This window comes from Silurus meridionalis, chromosome 3 (genome assembly GCF_014805685.1).
Source record: "Silurus meridionalis isolate SWU-2019-XX chromosome 3, ASM1480568v1, whole genome shotgun sequence".
Lineage (NCBI taxonomy): Eukaryota > Metazoa > Chordata > Actinopteri > Siluriformes > Siluridae > Silurus > Silurus meridionalis.
Window position 1 is genome coordinate 17,800,137 of NC_060886.1, and position 22,037 is coordinate 17,822,173.

General features: G+C 38.2%; 2 protein-coding genes across 3 annotated transcripts in view; one reads left to right on the forward strand and one right to left on the reverse strand.

Moving 5' to 3' along the window:
• mylka (myosin, light chain kinase a) overlaps nucleotides 1–11,974 on the reverse strand; it is a 50,852-nt gene extending 38,878 nt beyond the window's left edge. The window contains exons 1-3 of the mRNA XM_046845090.1: nucleotides 11,873–11,974; nucleotides 9,450–9,545; nucleotides 3,124–3,280 (exon numbers count right to left, since the gene is read on the reverse strand). Coding sequence (XP_046701046.1) covers nucleotides 3,124–3,276 — 153 coding nt within the window. The 5' untranslated portion in view covers nucleotides 3,277–3,280; nucleotides 9,450–9,545; nucleotides 11,873–11,974. The remainder of the gene's footprint in view (nucleotides 1–3,123; nucleotides 3,281–9,449; nucleotides 9,546–11,872) is intronic.
• Nucleotides 11,975–19,030: 7,056 nt separating this feature from the next.
• kalrna (kalirin RhoGEF kinase a) overlaps nucleotides 19,031–22,037 on the forward strand; it is a 154,869-nt gene continuing 151,862 nt past the window's right edge. For both annotated transcript variants that reach the window (XM_046844539.1, XM_046844540.1), the window contains exon 1: nucleotides 19,031–19,453. In XM_046844539.1, the coding sequence (XP_046700495.1) occupies nucleotides 19,387–19,453 (67 nt within the window). In that variant the 5' untranslated portion in view covers nucleotides 19,031–19,386. The remainder of the gene's footprint in view (nucleotides 19,454–22,037) is intronic.

The window sequence follows — 22,037 nt, forward strand, 5'->3', positions numbered from 1 at the left end:
TCTGGTCCTTGTCACAATTTGTACAAATTCCTTGTTGTTTTCTTGCCTTAAATTCCACTTGAATAATGCGGTTTCTTCTGGTGTGCTCATAATTTCAAAATCCCTAATAAATTTTAATTGGGATTCAAGTCAGGAGATTAAGTAAGCCATGCAAAGGCTCCTTCTTGAGTTACCTTGGCAGTATGTTTGGGGTCGGGGGGGAGTATGTCTAAGTCTGTTTAAATATAACGCAGGCAAAAGTGTAAAAGATTTGACTTAAAACGTAGCACATCAGAGATTCTTAATTAATTTGATTTCACTACACGATGCTGACTGCTGTAATGGCTGTTTATTTATCAGAAAAAAATTATTTTAATCATTGATGTTAAACAGAAAGGATTTATGCAGGAAGGATTATTGAATATTTATAAAACAAATGTCAACGCTTTGTGACTCCAAATGTTTTCTGCACTGGAGTGTGTTCAGGACAGAGGGCTTTGCTAAGATATGAAGTTTCTCACAAAAGTGAGTACACCCCTCACACTTTAGCAACTATTTTACTATATCTTCTCAAGGGACAATACTATTGAAATGAAACTTGGATATATTTTAGAGTAGTCAATGTGCAGCTTATACAGCAGTACAGAATAAGTGTCTTCTAAAAATTACTCAAAATACAGCCATACCCTAAACAGCTGTATGTCATGTATCCATGCAAAGCCACATGTCCTGTCCATCATATTCACGTTTTTGTCTGCTTGACCGGACCATACAAATGTGTGTATCTTGTATTTGAGCAGTAAAAATTAGGTGCTTTGAGTACAATTCTCTCATACTGACCACTGGATGGTCAACATGGCACCTCATGCCAAAGAATCTCTGAGGATTTGAGAATTAGAATTGTTGCTCTCCACAAAGATGGCCGAGGCTATAAGAAGATCGATAACAAGCTGAACCTGAGTTATAGTACAGTGTCCAGGGTCATACAGAGGTCACAAGGGGCAATCAAAGAAGTTGCTTTGCGTCAGATGTAGAAGTAGAAGCTGGTTTAAAAAAAAAAAAAAAAAAAAAAAAAACAGACGCATGGGTGCTGCCAGCTATGCTTTAGATGGCCTCTACTGACGCTGGCTCACAAGAAAGCCTGCAAACAGTTTGCTGAAGACAACCTGTCCAAGAGCATGAATTACTAGAACCATGTCCTGTAGTCTGATGACACAGAGATTAACTTGTTTGGCTCAGACGGTGTCCAGCATGGTGTGTGTTAGGTAGGGAGTACCAAGAAAATTGTGTATTGCCTTCATTCAAGCATGGTGGTGGAAGCATCATGGTCTGGGGCTGAAACATACCACCAAGATGACAACTGCCTTGCTAAGGACGCTGAAGGTGAAGGTGACTGAGTGGCCAAGTATGTCTTCAGACCTGAACCCTATTGAGCACCTGTGGGGCATCCTCAGGCAGAAGGTGGAGAATTGCAAGATAGCAAAATATTGACACTTTGGAAACAGTTTTTACACGTTCTCTTGGAGTTTACTGTTTTGTTGCTTTAGACAATAATGGCTGTATGTTGAATTATTTCCAGAGGACAGTAAATCTGTACTTCTATACAAGATGCACATTGACTACTCTAAAATATATCCAAGTTTCATTTCATTAGTATTTTCCCTTGAGAACATATAATATAATTGTTGCTGAAATGTGAGAGGTGTACTCGTTTTTGTGGGATACTGTAGCTGCTATAAAATGAATAATAACAGAAACCAGCCTGAATTGTTGATGTTGCACAACATTCATGTAAATATAAACAGTTGGAAATATTTTCTCATTCAGTGATTTTAATTGGTGACCAATTGCTGTGGTTTTAGAGAAACAAAACCTGACAGGACATTTCTGTTACAGAAAAATAAATCAACAAAAAAGTGATGTGGCATTTTATTGAAAAGTACTTTGCAACGCTAATGCAACACGTGCCGTTATAAAAGCAAAACTGTTCAGCAGTGCATTGCGATTCTGTGATTGATTACCGCCAGACTGTGCTGCTCTTTGCACTGAAAGTTTAAACGCTGCTGAAAGCAAGAGGCTTGCCAGCATCTCCTGTTGTGTGAGCTCACAGTGTCTGTCTGTAAGGCTTTTTCCTCTGGATGCCTTCTGACAAAATGTCTAAGAAGTAAAGACAAGAGAAATTCAGATCTCTCCTCCTTCACTCTCAGCTCCCATGGAGTCTCTCTTTCACTCGATCATGAACTGTACACACAGTCAGCTTACGCAGTGGCTTTTATTGTTTCAAAATCCTGTGTTTATTCGCACAGTATGAGAAGGAGACAGCAAAGAAGTGTCCCAAATTCATCTCATCCTGCTCCACTATACAGCCAATCTGTATTGATAAGTTTAAAACTTATAATTTTCAATTTGTAAGTCGAAATTTCCAAGTTTAAAATACAACACAAATTTCCATGAAGAAAATAAAAAGTTTTACACTCAGAAATTTCCAGTATGATAATTTGGTGATTCTGGGCTAAAATAAGTATTTCATTGTTGCCAAATCAAGGCGTAATGCAAACAAGTGACGTCTGCCCAACCTTGCAAAGTGTATATGTGGTTTTCTTTCTTAATAGAAATCAAACCCCCACAGATTTTTGAGTTTTAAATACCAGATTTTCTATTTTTTAATCGCAAAAATGTTGTTTAAATATAATTTTTAATTATATTAGTTTTAATATTCTGAGTTTTAAAATCAGAAATTCCCTGCCCTTCCCAGTTTTTTTTTTTTTATCCCATAGTGGCCCTAATACGTTGGCATATGTTATAACTCCCATGCGTACATTTATTTTAAAGTGAGAAATTGTGTCTAAATGAACTATGCATACTGTTTATATAAGTTTGCTTCTTTCAAATAATAGCTTTACTTTTATATCTAGTTCAAGAAATACTGGACATTTTATGACAGCTGTTTTTTTTTATTGCTAATAAAATAAAACAAACTTTGATGAAATCATTTTTTGTACTATTTATACTCAAAGATTTAGAGCAGCTGTGAGGCAACTTTACTTATTTTCCTACTCTCTTAGCTGAGCAAAGCCAGATAAAGGATACTGAATGACTTAATATAATGCTAGGATTATAAAGTAGAGCTAAGTGGAGTCGTACCTTGCCCTCAAGTCGTGCTGTGCCTCCATGAGGGACACGGGCATTGCGGGGAGGAAGTGTGAACGTCGGAGCTTCGTTACTCAGAGAGACCTTCCCCAAAGTTATCCTGGTCTTTGACATGGGAGAACTCGTCACCAGCTGCACATCTCCCATATTTCTGTAAATAAAAAATAAAAAAAACAATAGGGTTTCATCATGGATCTCCTGGAGTGCAAAGGTGTACAAGTCATTTAAAAGGAAAGTACAGTTAAAAGACACAATTGCACACTTGTTCACACCTAAAGGAAATTGTGCAGAGAGCACAAGATGTTGTGTAAGCAATGTTGGTTTCAGTTTGTCTGCCTTCTCATTTGTCTAACGTGTATTAAACCTCAATTTCAACATGTTTTCAGTAGTGCATCCTTTCAATTCAATTTTATCGGGACACGGTCCCAATTCAGCTTTACAGAAAGAAAGAAATATAATTTTCTAACTTGTAAATTACTCTAAGTTTAACCCCAAATTATTTTTTTTAATTAACAAGCCAGTGTTGACCATGGCCAGGAAAACAGGAAGCAAGTTTACAGTTTAATCCCACTTACTCTACACACCTACTTTTGGATATTACAAACAGAGTTTAGGTTAGTGGACTTGAAACACGAACACTTCTGCTTAATGCACTGGCTTCATGCTGAAAGGGTGAAGCTACAAACGAGCACATTTATTTACTTCTGATAAGGTAATACATATTATCAGCTTGTCTCTGTGTTTTCAGGCTGCAACGACGCGAAAGCGTATTTTTACATTTTGGAAACAACCAACATTCCGCACAAGTGACACATTAAGCTGAAGGACCCAAAGTAACTTTCTCTACTAATTCAGTTGAATATTCTAGTTTGTCTAATTTGTGTTTAAAATATAGATTATTTCAAAACACGTTCTACATGTTATCTAGTAAATCCAGTATCCACACTATGATCACAGTTTTACATAAACTATTCACATGACCATAACCTACCTATTCACATAAACCCAGTTCACTACCATATATGTACATTTTCACGGTAAAATTCACAGGAGCCACGTGAGCCCTAACTCCATATACTACACACATATATGACCCGACTCGAACACTCTAGCGAGGAATTAACTTGCTAAATGTGTAGAGATTCCATCAAGGAGTCAAATGTGGAGGTCTTTTTGTTTTTGTATTAAAAGGGGGCTCATACTGTCACAGTGAATATGCTTCCAGCGTCATAAACTGTTTCACTGTTCCAGTCTATTTTCATCTGTGATAGTGATCAAAAGGTTCAGAGAGCCACTGACGGTTCTTAAACAAGTCCATTAATGGGCAACGTTACCCTTGGATTTTTTTTGTAAGTCACTCAAATAACATCTGCCAGATGAATAAATGTAAACATGCTAAAAATGGAAAGAAAAAAAAAAGAATTAGCTACACATTTTTGGATTCTAGAATGGTGCAGACCAATTCAGACATTTCAGTGATTCTGTCCAACATAAGCCACAACACACCCAGTGATTTACTGATTCAAATAAAATAATCAGACGCCCAAGCAAACATGAGCACTTCCAAATTCCTGAACCAAATGAAACGTTTCTGGGAGCTCAGCCAACCCGCCTCAACGTTACAGCCAATAACATGCATAAAACACAAAATCAATAATCATAAAATCAGAATCACGTTTCCTACTTTAGCAAGATCAAATTTAAATAGAAATATTGAAATCAATTAGCTTCATTTCGTCTACCGAGTTACATGCAGACAATTCTGCTGTTTGTTTTGTTTTTTTACTGGTTCGTTTTCTTGTATGGCTCCATTTGTGCGCAACAACAAGACATCAAAAGCAGAATTCCACAATTATTGGCACCCTACAAAAAAAAAGAAGGTTCTGAATTACACAAGCATCAGTTCATACTTAGTCAAACAGGTTTTCTAGAAACATTTTTAATGCTGTTTTTAAACACACACACACACACACTTTGTTTGCATTATTCAGCGGTACAAAATATTTTTTAACGTTTTAAATGTAGATAGTACCATACCTTATGGTAAATTTTATTAATGTGTTTATTTATTTTGTTAGAAGAAACAAATTTTCTCCAGTTGCCGATGTAATTTCTATTACGATATATAATGTTTGTTTTATACATTTTTCTTTGCTCACTTTTAAAAGCACCAATAATTCTAACCTTGGCTGCATGTTGGCCAGTTGCCCTCAACTCTTCTGTTTAAGTCGTTACAGTGCAGCAGCATATAAAACCATGCATTAACACAACCTAATGGAAGTACAAAAGCGCACAACGTGGTTGTATAAAATGCGGATAAAATAAACATTAGTAAATGCACATACAATGCAAAAACCACAGGCATGTGTGTCCTGCTTTGTCTGAACTCACTACAGTCAGAGGTGAGGAGGGAAAGGAGGATGTTTCACATTACGCTGGAAAAGCCCTCATTAACACCGAGTAAAAATTTCAGCTTGGTCTAGTGGGTTTGAGGATTCTAACCATGATCAAAAGTGAAAAACATCAACATAAAACAAAAGAAAACAGCATGCATGCAAGGAATGCAACAGCTACTGAGCAGTCCAAGGATTGTGTAAATACAGCTGGATACTTGATGCAGAAGCCTTTTCCTTTTCTTCCTCTTCCATCTATCTCTCTATATCCTGAGATGATCCTGAGATTTCTTTCTCTAAGATTTTTATTTCTCTCCTCACTTTATTTCCATCTTTTTTATAGCGATTTCTAAATGGTTCTGTTGGTTTTATAATATTATAAGCATTAGGTAGGATGGATCGAGCAGCATTCTATTAGAGCAAATAAAAAAAAAGCTTAGAAAAGAACATGTACAGGAGACGCTCCACAGAAACAGAAAACATGTATTCAATGTCTTATTGGATCAGGAAATTCCCATGTCAGAATTTTGTGACTTTTGTGATTTTCTGCTCCTGGAGCTTTGGGTTTTCAAAAGCAAGTTGATTTCTGCTTGGGTCAATTTCTTTTAGGAGCACAACAGGTTACACAACAGTTCAGAAAAGCTATTGAAAAGGAAGATGGTGTAGACTGTAAAAGAGCAAACTACAGGGGAATAGGGAATCCTTACAGGGGAGCAAATGTTCTAAATTCCCCCCTTACATTTAAGTGATCATGCATATGTTTACTACAATTTTTACTCTTTGATGCCATTCGTTCATTTTTTATTATTATTTTTACAGTGTTTATGATTTCCTCATCACTAAAATTACAAAACAGTTATATGAAAACATTATTTTGTACACCCCCTGGGTACACGTTAGGAATTCAGGAGTCCACAGACCCCACTTTTTAGAGAACCCCTGATCTGATTAATCATACCCAATGCAACATGCTATATAGGTGCATCTCTACACAGACAGTAACCCAAGCTAAGGATCAAATCAGGGATCCTGGAGGTATGAAAGACAATCCTACCTGCTGCACTTCTACAGTATGTCAATCCCTTGTAGTTTGATATTACTAATGATATTGGCTTTTTATCCTGCGCCAAGATCTGGCAGCATTTAGTTTTGGGGAATTTGGGTACTTCTAAGCAGTAAATATGCTTCTGTGGATTTAGGATTCTTTGATTTTCTTGTTGTCTGCAGTCACATGGGCAGTCAAGGAGATTAAGGCGAACATTTAACTAGAAAAGTTGCATGATCAGGAGCTGTTATTTTCTTTGTCACTATACATTTCTATTTCCTGCTTTGTCTCATAATATCCTGGTGCACTGATAAAGTTGCCCTCGCTCTCCGTTATTCCCATGCATTGATGTTATATAGACAGATCAGTGTAGTCTATCCCCATGAAGCAGCATCACGTGAATATTGTGTAATATTTTCAGGCAGTTCAGTCTCCCAATGTTTTATGCCATTAAAACAGAAAAAAAGATTTTTGTAGTAGAGCAAGTATAAATGTGCCAGACCAGCAAGAACACAATGCACAAGTTTCAGGTAATTACTCAAAGTCATTTCTTTTTTCCTGGAAGTAAATATTTCCAAATAGAAGCGATAAAGCTGCCTTTATTTAAAACAGCCCTGTATAAGACACCAGGATCTCCTTGTTCACTGACTGGGTCAAGTCTGAACTGGAGGCATGATGATCATTAAACACAAATTTATTATAACAACTAAAGAATGAGCTTACCATGTAGACTGATGTAAACCAGTCTACTGTAATGTTCATTCGACGTTTAAATACGGAGGTCTGCTTAGAGAAATATGAAAGCTTTGCAAACCCTGTCAAATGATGGAGTGGATTCACAGACAGGTCTTTGTCCATAAACAAAACAGTGCATCGAACCTGAACGCACACCTGTTTCAGATTAAAATACTGCTGTAATATTTATAAGCTTCAGAGCTTCCAAAACCTAAACATGTAAAGATGAGCAGACGTGAAGCTGATAACAGATGCACAAACGACTAGCTATTATAAAATGAAAACTTACCCTTAAGCACATATCCAGGTCTGTGTGTATGCATGCATGTTTGATAAGTTACTATATACATCATTCATTTGTTGTATGTATTTATCTAATTATTGCATTCGGCATGATAGAAGTCAGAAGTGATTCTATGCCTCACAGATGCACATGAACACCGTACCTTGCTTTCTTACAGTACAATGCCGTAGACAAAAGAAAACGAGAATAGTAAAGTAACTGCCTTTAACATGAGGTACTTTTGGAATTAAATAAACAAACATAATTTAACAAATTGTAACATTTAACATAACATACACTATATTCCCTCCACTCTTCTGGGAAGATGTTCCACCAGATTTTGGAGTGTGGTGTTATGAAAGGTAGGTACTGATGTAGGTGAGGAGACCTGGGGTGCAGTCAGCGTTCATATTCATCCCAAAGGTGTTCAGCAGGGATGAGATCAGAGCTGTACAGCAGGCCATTTAAGATCTTTCTCTCCAAAGTATGTACACCAGATCAGGAGCTCACTTTGTACACAGAGGCATTTCCATGCTGGAACAGGTTTGGGTTTCCAAGTTCAAGTGCAAAACCTAATTATAGCATATCCAAAGACGTCCTGTACAATTGAGTGCCTCCAGCTTTGTGCTAACAGTTTGGTAACATATTGCATGAATGGTCAGGTAACCCAATACTTTTGGAAATATAGTGCACTTCCATATGATCAGAAATGGAACAGATACAAATGATTTCATGAAGCTTCAGTGATAAAATTGTCTTCTCAAACTTTGATAAGCAGCATTAAAAATAACACATTCATGTGAAAATGAGAGCACAAATAAAATAATGAAAATGATCTGGTCAAGATCAAGTCTTACAATTAGGTAAAATCATCTTCTAATAAACAACACAATGTAAAAGCCAATTTTACACATTCACTGCTTTTATAGGAATCAAACAATTTGATGTTAATGGTGGTGAAGGGGTGATGATTTAATACAAAATAGTTTTTTTTTTTGCATTCCACGTACTTCCACTATATACTTTTAACAATCATAACACAAATCATTAGTCAGAAAATTTGCAAAAATGTTGAAAAATTAAATAAAGTAACTTAGTATAGGATAGCTTTTCTTATTAATTTCTTCAAATACTTACTCTGTGTAGGTCAAGTTTTCGAATAACTTGGGAATATAAAGAATAGTGTGTTGTTCCATTTATTCGGTTGATGGCTACAAACAGCTGATGAATGGTTTGAAAGATTTTGTGAACCCAGTAATGCTGAATCATGTTTTTACTTTTGCATACAAGAAGAGTATATAATTTAATTTCCTTGTTTCCAACTCTCCCCCTAAACTGTTCACTGCAGCATAAGCAGATTAGCAAACAGGCACAGGAGGTCTCATGAGCTAATTTTCTTACTAATAATTTGCTGTTAGCACCATTACAAATGCAATATTTTGGCTTATCAGGTGATTACACTCAATTGTGTGTTGTGTCCAACTTACAGTGTAAAATATTTGTACACCCTATGCAGTGTCATGCAGTGCAGAACATTTAAAGAGACAAGTTCACATCTGTATTCATGAGCCTAAAGCTCAAGTAACATAAATACTAGAGCATTACATTGGATAATTAATATATTTAGATATCAAGGCTATTTCCTGTTATGCTGCATTTTCCTAAAGCCTGGGAGAGCTTTAGCTCCTGTCTTATCCTACAGGTCTGTTTGACCATGAGGTCATTGCCCTGAGCATCACTGTACTGTTAGATAACAAGCTTCGGACAAGGTGAGTGCTGTGCCAAATCAGCGGGTAATAACCTCTACATAGTGAGGTCATCTGTATTCCATTTATTCAAACACATGCCAAGACACAATACTCACACTGTCCAGCTGAGATCTAAAATTTCCTGGATGCCTTAGTGTCTCATAGAACGTTCTGGCCAGCTTTTAGACGATTGCCAAGAACAATGAAAATTCCTAAAAAATGAATAAATAAAATTAAAGTTAAATAAATAAGTTATTTTAAACTGCCAGAGTCAAGAGAGGGGAAAGTAGAAATGAGATAGAGAGAACAGGAAAACAACTATTAGTTTAGCAACAGGATGGGAAAACACAGCTGTAACAGAGGGGGGGGAGTCTTAAACATGGGTAGTGTGCGGTTGGGCTTCAGGCAACTGTAGTAATTATGGAGACTAAATTAAGGGAATAAAGTCCAAACACACACACACACACACACACACACACACACACACACACACACACACAACTATTCTAAAACAGCACATACAGGCAAACATATATACAGTATGCTGCAAAAAAAGTTATATTTTCCCCAGCTGCACAAACATTGCATGTAGATATCGAACCTTATGGCCTAAGGAAACAGTGACAGTGAAAAAGGAAAACAGCAAGACAAAAGACACACAGACATAGCCACATTCATACAAACAGAACACTGACAGACCACTGATAAGGGACCAATGCTGCCCCTATCTCCTGTTAACACCAGCACAATAAATTGTGTGTTGGAAACATTCTCCATAAGCTTTTATTCACAAAAAAAAAAAAACCACCTGGTTATGCTGATGGAAATCTTGGCTAATTATGCATGCTTTGAATGCAGCATGTTAAATAATATTGAAATACATATTGCTCAGTACTATGGCTAGTAGTACTAAGTATCCTACTTTACCTATGTGAATGAAATGGTCAAAGACCTCTGAGACCCTGTTGCACTCCTTCCATGAATGGGTCCCAGTTTCCAAGCATGAGAATTTGTGTGCTTGAAGCAGCCAAAATCAGACTTCTTGAGAAACAAGAGAAGGCAATTCAAGCCCTACGTTTCAATTCAACTGCCCTCAAGTGGCACTGGTCATCCTAAACAGGTACTACAAAGGTTGATGATTATGTTAACATTTGAAAAGCTATTTCAAACAGGTTAATCTACTACTTATTAAAAGAAAAGCAATCCCGTACTTTATTATCCCTCACAAGAAGAATGGCAACATGCGGTTTAGGCAGTTAATGGCTTTTCCTGTACAGGGAATAGCAGAGCTGGCCACTTTATTTGGATTAAAATGGGATCAAAGGGATCTCCCAGTCAGGCTAAATCGATTTCGGAAACATCTCATTTGTGTTGAGTGGGTGCAGTTCTGCATGACGCACCAGCCTGGACAGAAACTACACAACTACAACTATGATTTTAAAGAAAGAACCTACACTATGTGCTAAGTCGGTGCTGCACATGTTTTTAAAATCATTTCCGTGTGACTTTCTCTGCATGTATCACTGACTTCTTGGAATTTTGCTACAACAGCCCAGGCCAGGCTTTAATTATATGACAGCAAGAGGTTTTAACACAGTTCAGGGCACATCACATAATTGTAATAACTGCAGAAACCAGGATCGGCATTATAGAAAGGACCACAACACGGATCGTATACTATAAAGCCAAATGTGGACCATCTCAGCTGCTCATTTCTAATGTGTTATCTCTATGCTTTCATACCTCCATCAATTGCTGCAAACTGTTTCATTTTAATGAGTTAAATATTTGGGTTTAGAGGCTCTCTATCTTTTTTTTTTTTGTTTGTCCTTTTTTTCCTATCTTGATTTTACTTTATGAATATGGGCAATAATCTGCTGCTCTGGGATCAGTTGAGAACAATCATCATCACATAATCAGGTGGTCTTGGAATGCGAGTTTTTCCCACTTATTGGTTTTCCATGTTGAATATGACAGCTGGAAGTAAAAACAAAACAAAAAAAGTTTGTGGTGGCCTGGTTACTGCCCTGATTATACGTGATTATTATAATCATAACATGATTACATACATATATATGTATAATCATAGATAGAGAGGAATAGAGTCAGACAGACAGCCAGACAGACATGTATAAATAATGTGAGTACATGTTTTATAATAAACAAGCGTTGCACAAATTATTACTTCAACGCTCTGCTGTAGTTTTCGTGAATTAGGGAACATATTTTCACTTGTTATAGAAGGAAAGCAGATCAGACCATATCAGCCACTTATAAGGAGTAAATGTGATACACGCGCGCGCGCGCGCGCACACACACACACAAACACAGGCACGCGACTTCTTTAGTCTCATGAACAAATGGATACAATCATATTAACCGCACAATACACAAGAAGTATTGTATATACTAAAGTGTATGATACAAAAATACAGAATCAGTAGTTTCTCATCAGTGCACAGGAAGTTCACTGCAGCAGTGGTAAGGAAAAGGTCAGTGTTTGTTTGGATGAGCAGGAATGTAAAGTGCATGGACTCACCACGGCGGATGTAGAAACCCTCTCGGTGCGGTGAGGTGCGGTGCGGTGCGGTTTGGGCTGAAAGTCTCTCGGCGCTGTGAAGCGGTCCACTGCTGTTCAGACTAAACGCGCTGTCACGGCTCGTGACGTGTCACGACACAAGGATTTGTATTGGCTGTAAGAGGACGACGCGAAAAAGGAGGCGGTTCCTAAGCGGCGGTCCGAGATGTGAATGGCTGCGTCCAAAAATCTCATACTCCATACATTCACAGCTTCATAACACCAGTGTGTGTGTGTGTGTGTGTGTGTGTGTGTGTGTGTGTGTGTGTGTGTGTGACTCCATTGTGCATTTACAAATGACAGAAAAATACACAGGCTCCCCTGTCCTGTAGACAGACAGACAGACAGACAGACAGATAGATAGATAGATAGATAGATAGATAGATAGATAGATAGATAGATAGATAGATAGATAGATAGATAGATAGAAAGGCCATATGGACAAAAGTATTCAGGACATCTGATTTTTCCAGCCCTATATGGTTCTTCCCCAAAATTTTACCACAAAATTGGAGGCACACATTTGTGTAGGATGTCTCCGCATATGGCATTACATTTTCCCTTCACTTGAAATAGGAGATCCAAATCTGTTCCAGCATGACAATGATCCTGTGCACAAACAGTTGATTCAGGTGGTAGTGTTCAGGAAAAACATAATGCTATGTGCTTATGTAACCCCCTAGCTCCACAAAAGACCTACTGTAGGCTAGCTATATTGGGACGATGCCAGCTGCAATACATACGACATGGGAAACTGACGTCCAATGTCTATACATGTGCTATAAATTTATAATGAACTTTCTACCTAGATGACCGTTAAAACACAGCACATTTTTGAAGGCCTTCATCTCCTAAGGTAACGGTCTAGACATGCCATCTAGAGGCTCACATGTGCAATGTGAGACAGCAGGCAAAACAGTGGCTGCAGAAATAGATAATAGTAAAACCTCTGAGAGTCTAGAGAGTATGATAATCCTACTTCAAACACCAGACATCACAAGACAATTACTATATGACTGTATTAAATCTGACAGATTTATATAATTTTTTTTATGTTGTATTCATTCATTTAAATATCATTACTCTTGGATCAGACAGACATTACTGATTTTGTTTTATTTCTGCAGTTTTGTTTTTTTTCTTTTATTTTGGCATGCAGTCATTAAAAGTCATCCTTTACAAATGTTATTTTTTGAGCTAAACACTGGGCAATTTTGTCCCGAAGTGCAAACAAAAATTGGGGAATGTCAGTTTGACCAACTGTGTTTTCAGCTTGTGTAAACAGGAAAGCACTGAGATATTGATAACAATTTACCACACAAGGAACCCGATAATCTCTGATTTTAGTGTACAGTACTGGAAGTAGTGAATGTACTGGAAGTGAAAATACATTCCAGTGAAAGGTTTAGAGATTCTTTTCTGCAATATGCAGTGCTATAATCCTGCATTTTGTACTTGCAGAATTTTTAGGCTAATGGGGAAAAAAAAAACACGTCTGAATGGCCATGTAGATACTTACAGTAAGTGTGAATAGCAATCCTTCCCCAAAGCTGATTAAAACAGGAAGAGAAAAAAATCCTGATGTTACCTAAGCATAGTGGTGCAATAATATCTCTAAATTAACCCTAAGGGACACATTGCTCCTAATTCTTGTTAATCTTGCCACATATGCATAGTAATGTTGCCAGTTTACAGGCTGCCTTCCAACTAGCAGGTTTAGTAGTGGAAACAGTTCATTTTTCCAAAACTGCTGATATAATGAGAAATATAGCAGACACCTTTTTTTTAGTGATAGGTCATTAAAATGTCGCTCCATTGTTTAATTTGAATAGTCGTTTCTGTCTGTCAGAGAAACATTGCTCACCATGATTAATAAATTGGATCCGTTGTTGTTAGTTGGGAACTGAAGCTAATGTCTAATTCCCTGCTGAGAAACAAAGGGATAAAAAGGGATAATGGACTATTCAGCCATGAGTTTCTTAAGGAGATATACACTTGATACTGTGTGTGCACAATAGGGAGGAGGACACTGATCACATCCAACATGAGTTAGATTCCCACCTCTAAATGTAGCCATAAAGATAGATCTACAGTACATGTCTCATTCTTACTACAGAGAGGGTTTATCTCAAACCTTTTCCAGCCAAAGAATGATTATTTTCAGGCATTGTTCATTGTTCTATTGTTCAAATTGACCTAAATCAAAGTTTGAATTAAGATGTTCCTTAGACTCAAGAACAACCATTGATTGTTCGCCTTTTTTTTTTTGTTTGTTGTTGTTTTTTTTACAATTTCTATTAACCAATGATGGAAAAGTCCATGTGCTGGAATCTTGAATACTGAAATCTGATTGGCTGGAAGGTAAGACACATAGGACAATTGACTTATCCAAATAATCTGTTCTATTAATAAACTCTAAGTTTCTAATGTGTTATAATTTTTAAAATAACTAGTTCTAAAATCTCATCTACAATGATTTTTAACAGTCTGAGGAAAAACTGCCCCCTTCAAATTTTCAACAAAAAAACAGAGAATGTTCAACACATTTTTGTCACATACATTTGAATTGTTTAAATTGAATTGGGAATGATTGTTTATAGCTGTTGTAGTACAAGCAATTATAGAAACCAACATTTGGTGCTGATACAATGACAAAAAAATACATTCACCAGGCACTTTATTAGGTACACCTGTGCAACTGCTCATTAACGCAAATGTCTAATCAGCCAATCACATGGCAGCAACTTAATGCATTTAGGCATGTAGACATGGTCAAGACAATCTGCTGCAGTTCAAACCGAGCATCAGAATGAGGAAGAAAGGTGATTTAAGTGACTTTGAACATGGCATGGTTGTTGGTGCCTGACGGGTTGGTCTGAGTATTTCAGAAACTGCTGAGCTAATGGGATTTTCACGCACAACCATCTCTAGGGTTTACAGAGAATGGACAGAAAAAGAGAAAATATCCAGTTAGCGGCAGTTTTGTGGGCGCAAATGCCTTGTTGATGCCAGAGGTCAGAGGAGAATGGCCAGACTGGTTCAAGCCGATAGAAAGGCAACAGTAACTCAAATAACCACTCGTTACAACCGAGGTATGCAGAAGAGCATCTCTGAAAGCACAACACGTCGAACCTTGAGGCGGGTGGGCTACAGCAGCAGAAGACCACACCAGGTGCCACTCCTGACAGCTAAGAACAGGAAACTGAGGCTACAATTCCCACAGGCGCAACAAAATTGGACAGTAAAAGATTGGAAAAATGTTGCCTGGTCTGATGAGTCTCGATTTCTGCTGCAACATTTTGATGGTAGGGTCAGAATTTGGCGTCAACAACATGAAAGCATGGATCCATCCTGCCTTGTATCAACAGTTCAGGCTGGTGGTGGTGGTGTAATGGTGTGGGGGATATTTTCTTGGCACACTTTGGGCCCATTAGTACCAATTGAGCATCGTGTCAATGCCACAGCCTACCTGAGTATTGTTGCTGACCATGTCCATCCCTTAATGACCACAGTGTACCCATCTTCTGATGGCTACTTCCAGCAGAATAACGCACCATGTCATAAAGCACAAATTATTTTAGACTGGTTTCTTGAACATGACAATGAGTTCACTGTACTCAAATGGCCTCCACAGTCACCAGATCTCAATCCAATAGAGCACCTTTGGGATGTGGTGGAACGGGAGATTTGCATCATGGATGTGCAGCCGACAAATCTGCAGCAACTGCGTGATGCTATCATGTCAATATGGACTAAAATATCTGAGGAATGTTTACAGTACCTTGTTGAATCTAAGGATTAAGGCACTTCTGAAGGCAAAAGGGGGTCCAAGGTGTAAGGTGTACCTAATAAAGTGGCCGGTGATATGTAAGCATTATTTGGTAAATAAATTAGACAATACTCATCACTTCATCACTTGGTTGTTTATTGTTTTCCTATAATAAACCATATTTTTAAAAAATTTACTGCATTACGCTGAAGTTTTCTATTTATATATATATATATATATATATATATATATATATATATATATATATATATACACACCAACCAGGCATAACTATGGCTAATTATCACTGCTAAATATGCACACACACACACACACACACACACACTCACTCACACACACACACACACACACACACACACACACACACACACACACACACACACACACACACACACACACACACACACACACACACACACACACACACACACAGTTTCTGTATATCCCTTAGTTCATTGTCTGCTATGATTTTTCTTCTATCTTGAATTCTTCATTTGTATATGATGATTCATTCACCCAACACAGAGCTGATATGGGTCAGCTTTTGGTTGTCAAATAACTAAACCATATGCTGTGAATACAAGTCAGAGAGAGAGAGAGAGAGAGAGAGAGAGAGAGAGAGAGAGAGAGAGAGATATGAAACATGGTTGACTAACAATTCATATACTGATCAGAAACACAGTACACACTTGTGTCCATGGTAAGAGGAGAAGCTGAAAACAAAATGACAGACATTTTACTGAGTAAGCACAACTGTTTTTAATATTTTACATTTGATATATTTACATTCAAAACTAGAATTTATTTGTAAATAAAAACCCTGACTGACAACAATGCAAACAAAAGATGTGAAAATGGTTTTCACAATCACATGTGTGCAGTCTGCTCTATAGAAATGAAAGCAAGACTTGTGTTAGTAAATGTTTAAGTACAGGAGAAGATTACATGTGCCTTCTGTAGAATAAAGTGCTCACTCAAGTCTTCACACAGGAACAGAATTAATCCATCTCTAGTCCTTACTACTAATTACATGTTTGTATTTGTATTATTTTGCATTGTACATTACTTAAGAAATTAACTACTGTTAAAATTTAAGACTATCAAATGTTTTGGATGTGTTTAGTGAAAAGGGATACGATTTAAAACAATTCCCCTATAGTGACTGTAAAATGTGGTTATGAATCATTAATGTTTTGAGGCTGTTTTGCAGCATGTGGTCCACAGGACTTGTAAAGACGGATAGCAATAGAATTCCATTAAGTACTATGAAATTTTGGCCCACAATCTAGTTGCCTCTACTGGGAAGTTATGAACTGGCCAACTTTTGGACTTTCAACAAAATAATGGCCTCAATTGCACATAAAACACAGACCTGGTTGCAGTAACAAAGAATATGTGTCTTGAAATGGCTATCACTGTCTGTGGATTTGAACTCTGTTGAAACATGTGGTCTAAATTTAAGAGGTCAATCAACATGCTCAGACCATAGAATATAAAGAAGTGTTCTGCTTCTGCCTAAGTGTTCAAGATCATTCCATCTTTTCCTAACCTTGTTAGGCATTACAGGACAATGTGCATTGCAAAAATATACATTTAGACTCTTCTCTGTTCCAGCACCGAGGTGGTGGACGGGTGAAAACCTGTCTCTTCCTGAAACACCTAAACTGGCACTTTAATCCCTGCTTGTTTTATGTCTTTGTTTCTTGTTCTTCTTCTTTTGTCTGCTCCTATTACGGGTTGCCACAGTGGATCATCCATCTCCATACTACTCTTTCCTCTACATCTACCTCTTTTAAAACCTTGGCCTTCCTCTTTACCTCCTTCCTGGTGGCTCCATCCTCAGCATTCTTCTACCAATATACCCCATGTCTCTCCTCTGCACATGTCCAAACCATCTCAATCTCACCTTCCTCACCTTGTCCCCAAAACGTCCTACATGCGCTGTCCCTCTAAAAAACTCATTTCTAATCCTGTCCATCCTCGTCACTCACGACAAATATTTTGGAGATGTACAAATAACAGAATTGCTTTTTATGTTTCAGTATCTTACATTTTAGCAACCATTTTATTATATGTTCTTAAGGGGCAATGCTACAGGAATGAAACTTGGATATATATTTTAGAGGAGTCAATGTGCAGCTTTTATATCAGTGCAGATTTACTTTCATCTAAAAAGAACTCAACATACAGAAATTATTGTCTAAATAACTCGCAACAAAAGTAAATATACTCTAAATAAACATGTCAAACAGTGTCAATATTTGGTGTGAGCATCATTTTTATATGTATATAACATATCACCATGTGTTTTATATCCAGCAGCTAATATTATATATAAATATATGACATTTCGCACAAGGGTGCCAATATATAAATAATTATTAAGGGTTGTAAAGGTACACAGTTTTATATATATAATATATATTGTATAAATTTTGCTCAAGGGTGCCAATGATGCTCCACATTTTCTGTCCTATCTCTCCACTGTGACATCTTGCCTATCTGTAATTGCATGCCATAATTACAGTGTAACCAGGGTAACGGGAAAGGGGCGTGGTCGACAGGGGGCATGCTGATTTGCATATCATGCATATTCATAGATCCTTGCATTCTGTATGAGGAAAAATGTGTGTGAGTTCTTTTAGGATATAAATACTGGATTTGCAAACATTAAAAATGGGTTTATCACTTAGTTATTCAATAGAGGTTATTATTACTGATAAAATATCTATATATTTTTAGAATAGTTAATATTAATAGTTAAATCTGTGCTGGAGGTGTGATTCGATAGAGGGCAGTATACACCGCAAATCCACAGGGTCATTATTTATGGTGGTCTTTTTTGGGGGGATAGAGTGATCGGTCATTTTTTTTCTCTTTCAATGGTATAGTGCAGAACTGTTTATAACCCGATTTTTGCCTAAACATATTTTGACAGTGACACCAGCATGGTGTTTTTTTTTTCTTTAAATAATACTACAGCTTCTTATCTGTTTTATGTGATTAATATCTGTGCTTCGGGAGGACAGTGGACGTCAGAGTGAACTGTGTGTATAGTAGACGACAGACACACTGTGAGTCTTCTATTGTTAGGAAATCACAATATCATTTTTTTTGGATGTGAAATTTTGGTCACTGGTGTTTGCATTTCAACCAAATATAATAATCAAGGTCGAATCGAGCCAAACACATTGTGGTGTTTTCGTGGCATTAACAGCTCTGGTGCACCCGCGCTGTCTCTGTCTCTGTCTCTGTCCTCTTCTTTCTTTATGATGTTGAGCTGCTTCACTGCTATTGGCTGTTCCCTACACCGTTTTATCGATGATTAAATTCATGATTTGAGTGCGCATTGGGACTCGCGGTAGATTTTGCCTGACATCTCCACGGCGGACCCGAGGCTCTTTGTGGGAGCAGAGCAGGAGGAGGCAGCAGGAGGAGGCAGGAGGAGGCAGCAGGAGGAGGCAGCGGGAGGCAGGAGGATTGGAAACAATAGAGCTGATCGCGGAGCCGCTGCGCTTTGTGCCTCCCTCCGTTCTTAAGCGCTGCCCGGAGCGCTCGCGCATCCACCACGCACAGGATGCGGGGATTGTAACGCACGCACCCTCACGCGCCGCTTCTGATCGGATAATTTCCTTAAGCTTTCGTTCGAGTTGAGAAAGAAGACAAAAAGAAAAGCGGGACAGATATGAATTCTGCCGAAGCTGCCGAGGAAGGACCAAACGACTCGGACACGGACGCCTACTTCAAAACAGGTAAGGCGGATCTCTGTATCGGGTCACGTGCGGTTGTGTTTTTTGACGGGAAAACAGAACAAAGACTTTCATCTCGAAAGGAATCAATCAAACAAACACAAACAAACAACAAAACAATCATGCACAGAAATGGATGCAAGTGGAAACGCAACCCGGTGATGCAAACGCAGTGTTGATGTTAGTGCACTGAGTGAGTGGAAGAAATCCCTCAAGTGTTTTTAATGAACATTTGAGCCAAAGTGGACCAAACTACACACACGTTCATGTGTGTGTGATTCAGCTCTAATCCTGCTCTCAGTGTTCATGGCTTCAGACATCATGGCTTTGTTTGACAGTTGCACTGTCCCTGTCACTCTGTCCCTGTCACTGGGTTCTGAAGATCAGACTGGTCACTTCACGCTTCCTTTCTCCTCTCTCTCTCTCTCTCTCTCTCTCTCTCTCTCTCTCACACACACACACACACACACACACACGCACACACGCACGCACACGCACGCACACACACTTATTCAAACACATGATGCTGATGTCTTAGATTAAATGAATGATCAAACTCTGACTCGAGTTGACTTCACTTGAGCAGACTCTGTATCCTGATGAGAAGATTGTAATGATAGGCATTCAGTCATCGGACCCTCCAGATTTGGGATCAGTTTTACACACTTGAACTACACTATAATGCACTGATGAAAATATGGTTTATTAATGGATTCGATAATCGATGGTTCTTTGGTTCTGCAGTTTGAAAGAAAAACTGTGGGGTGAGAGTCTTTAGATATTCCTGATATTGTTCATTGTATGTATTAAGCAATAACTGTACTCCTTTATTGTCCTAGAGTCTAAGACCTTTTCCACTGGTTACCATAATGGAGATGTAGCATCCAATGAACAGACAGAAAGAGTCTGTTCAAGGTCAGATCAAGAATCCTTTAAGGATCTTTGGTTGTCTTTCACATGATCCCTTTTGAATGTTCTGTGTACAGCACTGCAACAGACTATCATCATTTTTGTGAAAAGATGTTCCAATTTCTTACAGTATATTAAAAACTGAAGTTACATGAAAGTAACTAGCTGCTTTATGCTCCACAAATACACTCCACCTAAAATAAGAAACATGACACTACTACGGCAGCTTCAACGTCAGCATCCTGTGGCCATTTGTAGCTACGTAATGCACGTGTGACATTTGTCTGTAGATGCCTAGATGAACTGTAAGATTTCTGTTTTAACGCTGAAAGTTTTTTTTTTCTTTTCTTGTGGTAACTTAATGTAAACCAGTTTCTTTTTTTCTCATGTTGAGTACAACCATCTGAAATCTGGAAGGGTGGGAGTAAGATGCAGGCTTAAGCAAGTGTTGTGGTGATGTGGCCACATTTTAAGCACGTTCCACAGTTATGCTAAGGAAATCTCGCTCGCTTAGGCCCATGGAGACCTGAACCGCAGTCACTGTGAACAATCTAGGCTTTGCCCAACACAAAGCTCTAGAAATATAATCTAGACTACAGAAAGGCAGCAGAGCTGATTCTTGATTTGTTCAATCTGGATATGGAGCTTAGTGGCCCAGAGTGCTGCATTTTGGGCGAAACCTAAGATGATTTACAGATGGCATAGAGGTCGGAGAGCATTATCAGAGATGAGAGAGTGTTTTTGCTGTGGTTCGTTCAAAGCATATAAGGGCATCCGTCTTGGGCAGCATTGGGAGACAAGTTTTTAGTGTCTGCATTAATATGTCATGGCAGCTTCTGCTTCAGGTGGTGGCAAAAGATGAGAAAAATCAAGAGAGGGGTGGATTGGGCCAAGATATCTAAAAAGAACGATGGACAAAGAGAGATCTAGAGTGCAATCTAGAGTGAGATCAACACAGTTTGAATGGAAGAACCTCCCTTCTACACCTTTTCCAAAAGCAGTGGGTGTTTGCCCTCAGAAAGAAAAGCATTATGTGGCTGAGTAAGCAGTAATCCATTCACAAACTGCTGTCTGAAAGAGCTGAAGTGGTTTTATATCTTTAGCCATACGGTACTCTTCCTTCATGTGTATTCCCTGCTTATAGACGGATTCACCTGAAGCCAAACTCACACTCACACATGGACAAAGACTTCGGTTTAGCCAAGGCTTTTAGTGCAAGTTTACAGCCTTCATCCGATCGAGAGAGATAAAAAAAAAATGTAATGCTCCTTCAGTTGTTCTCATCATGTGTTTATCTTTATCTTCTGGAATGATTCAGGCATTCTGGCTATTAGGTAAACGGCAATTTGGCCTGCAGTGTTGCTTTTAACAATTTGAGCTGCGGCCAACTAAAAGGGTGGATATGTCTTCAGGTAACAACAGCAGCAGATTGGCACAGTACAACCCTCCAATCAATACGTGTATAGCTTTAGTCTTTTTGTCAACAACATATGCCTCCTTGGGAGCCTGACAGAGTACATCTGCAAGAGGCTTGCTCCAGTTTTGCTCGTCCTCCTGAAAAGCTACTCTACACGGCACAGGGAGGGTTTTCTGTATTGATTAGCTAATCACTCAATGAACTGGGATGGAGGCCAAGGCTTTGAATGAGGTCATTCCGAATTTATCCCAAGAGGTCCAG